At 29.7% G+C, this 1683-nt stretch overlaps 1 protein-coding gene across 1 annotated transcript; it reads left to right on the top strand.

Annotated features, from left to right (window-relative positions):
• The first annotated feature begins 324 nt into the window (after window positions 1-324).
• On the top strand, window positions 325-1683 carry LOC129895444 (HVA22-like protein e). Its single transcript, XM_055971163.1, has 5 exons — window positions 325-536; window positions 632-658; window positions 735-857; window positions 1099-1300; window positions 1522-1683. The coding sequence occupies exons 1-5, from the start codon at window positions 490-492 to the stop codon at window positions 1531-1533; spliced, it is 411 nt and encodes a 136-aa protein (XP_055827138.1). The 5' UTR covers window positions 325-489; the 3' UTR covers window positions 1534-1683.

The following is a 1683-nucleotide window of genomic DNA, read 5'->3' as shown; positions in this document are numbered from 1 at the left end:
AAACTTCACCCCAAAAATAACTTGCCAAAAATATTTGGAAACTAAAGCCAAATGACACCTATATCTTTTTTTTATAACTATATTTTTTATATATAATATATTTAAAACATTCTACATATTGTAATAAAATTCAGTACTTTTCCGTAGATTTTATATTTGTATTAAAAAAAAAAAACCAATACCTGTAAGTTTACCGTACATTTTCCCTCCAAGCTAAGTTAATTACTTAATGGTCCTGTAACTTTACCTTTGTTTAATTAATTTACTATTTGGTTTAATAAAACTTAGATAGTGTCGGTACATAAAGTTATAAATGGAGTCGGTCGGTGGAAAACCTAGAACGCCACGTCTAAGGGCAGATCGAATCTTTTGATATTTTTGTGACTATAAATAAGTTTTCACCATCAAGTCAATTATTGCCAATCCAAAATCCAATCTTTTGTCAATTGGTATAAATTAAAGACCATAGTTTTTAAGTAATTAGTAATCATGAGCAAATTCTGGGCTTTGCTTACTCATCTCCATGCTCTTGCCGGGTACTAATTAATTAATTAATTAATTAACTAACCCTTTTTCATTTCTTTAAACATATATATGACAATCTATTTTTTTTTTTTTACTAAACATGCAGGCCAGTGGTGATGTTACTCTATCCTCTGTAAGTGCTTCACTTATTAAAGATATGCTCTGTGGTAGTCTTCATTAATTTCTTAATTATTTTGGTTATTGTGTAGATATGCATCCGTAGTAGCTATAGAGAGCACATCAAAGTTGGATGATGAACAATGGCTTGCTTATTGGATTCTCTACTCTTTTCTTACTCTCATGGAGATGCTCCTTCAACCCATTCTACAATGGTAATTAATTAACCTCATCTTCCTTCAATTCCTCCTCCCATTACAATATTACATATGTCTTAATTTATGTGATAACTCACAAATTAATAAATTTTATTAAGGGTGAAAGATAATTTTAAAATTAAGTTATTCTTAATTATAGAAATGCGACGAAATGTGTGTTACGTAAATTGTATTTTTAGTGAACTTTATATAGTAGATGAATTGTGAATGTTAATTTGGGTGCATGATTCATTGGTAGGATACCAATTTGGTATGAGGTGAAATTGGGAATGATAGCATGGTTGGTTCTGCCCCAGTTCAGAGGTGCTGCTTTTATTTATAACAAATTTGTTAGGGAAAAACTCATCAAGAAATATGGATCTTCATATTTCCACCACAAGTCTCAATCTCCAGATGGAAAACCCAAAAACAAACTTGTGGATTTCATCACCCTCAAGAAGGTGAATTTCTAGCTTTCCCTTCTTTTTTTTTAATTTTTTTTTCTTGTTTCTATTAAAATAAATACTCCATGACAAATTTCACACAGCTTGTATCATTCAATAGACTCACATAAAATAAAATGGAGGAACCTTTAAAAAAATAAGCAAAAGAAAAGAAAAAGTACTAAATGAGGAAAACTTAATCATTTCAATGTATCTTCTTTTTGATTTTTTTTGGACAGGGAGATCATTAAATTAAAGTCACTGAGGATTGATGCAGCATCAAATTAGGCTACGAATGGTCTTTAATTATGTGGATATGTGCCACATCAAGATAATATAGTTATGTTGTTGTAGATCAAATGGACTTTAATATGAATGTTAAATGTATTATTTTCTCTGTA

The sequence above is a fragment of the Solanum dulcamara genome, chromosome 7 (assembly GCF_947179165.1).
Source record: "Solanum dulcamara chromosome 7, daSolDulc1.2, whole genome shotgun sequence".
Classification (NCBI taxonomy): Eukaryota; Viridiplantae; Streptophyta; class Magnoliopsida; order Solanales; family Solanaceae; genus Solanum; species Solanum dulcamara.
The sequence above is the reverse complement of the archived record's forward strand: the minus strand, read 5'-3'. Positions and strand labels throughout refer to the sequence as shown.

Excerpts from the sequence above, each read along its gene's own strand:
- LOC129895444 (XM_055971163.1), top strand. The coding sequence starts at position 490 with ATGAGCAAATTCTGGGCTTTGCTTACTCATCTCCATGCTCTTGCCGG. Across the intron at positions 537-631 it reads CATCTCCATGCTCTTGCCGG|GCCAGTGGTGATGTTACTCT; the intron begins GTACTAATTAAT and ends CTAAACATGCAG. Across the intron at positions 858-1,098 it reads CTTCAACCCATTCTACAATG|GATACCAATTTGGTATGAGG; the intron begins GTAATTAATTAA and ends ATTCATTGGTAG.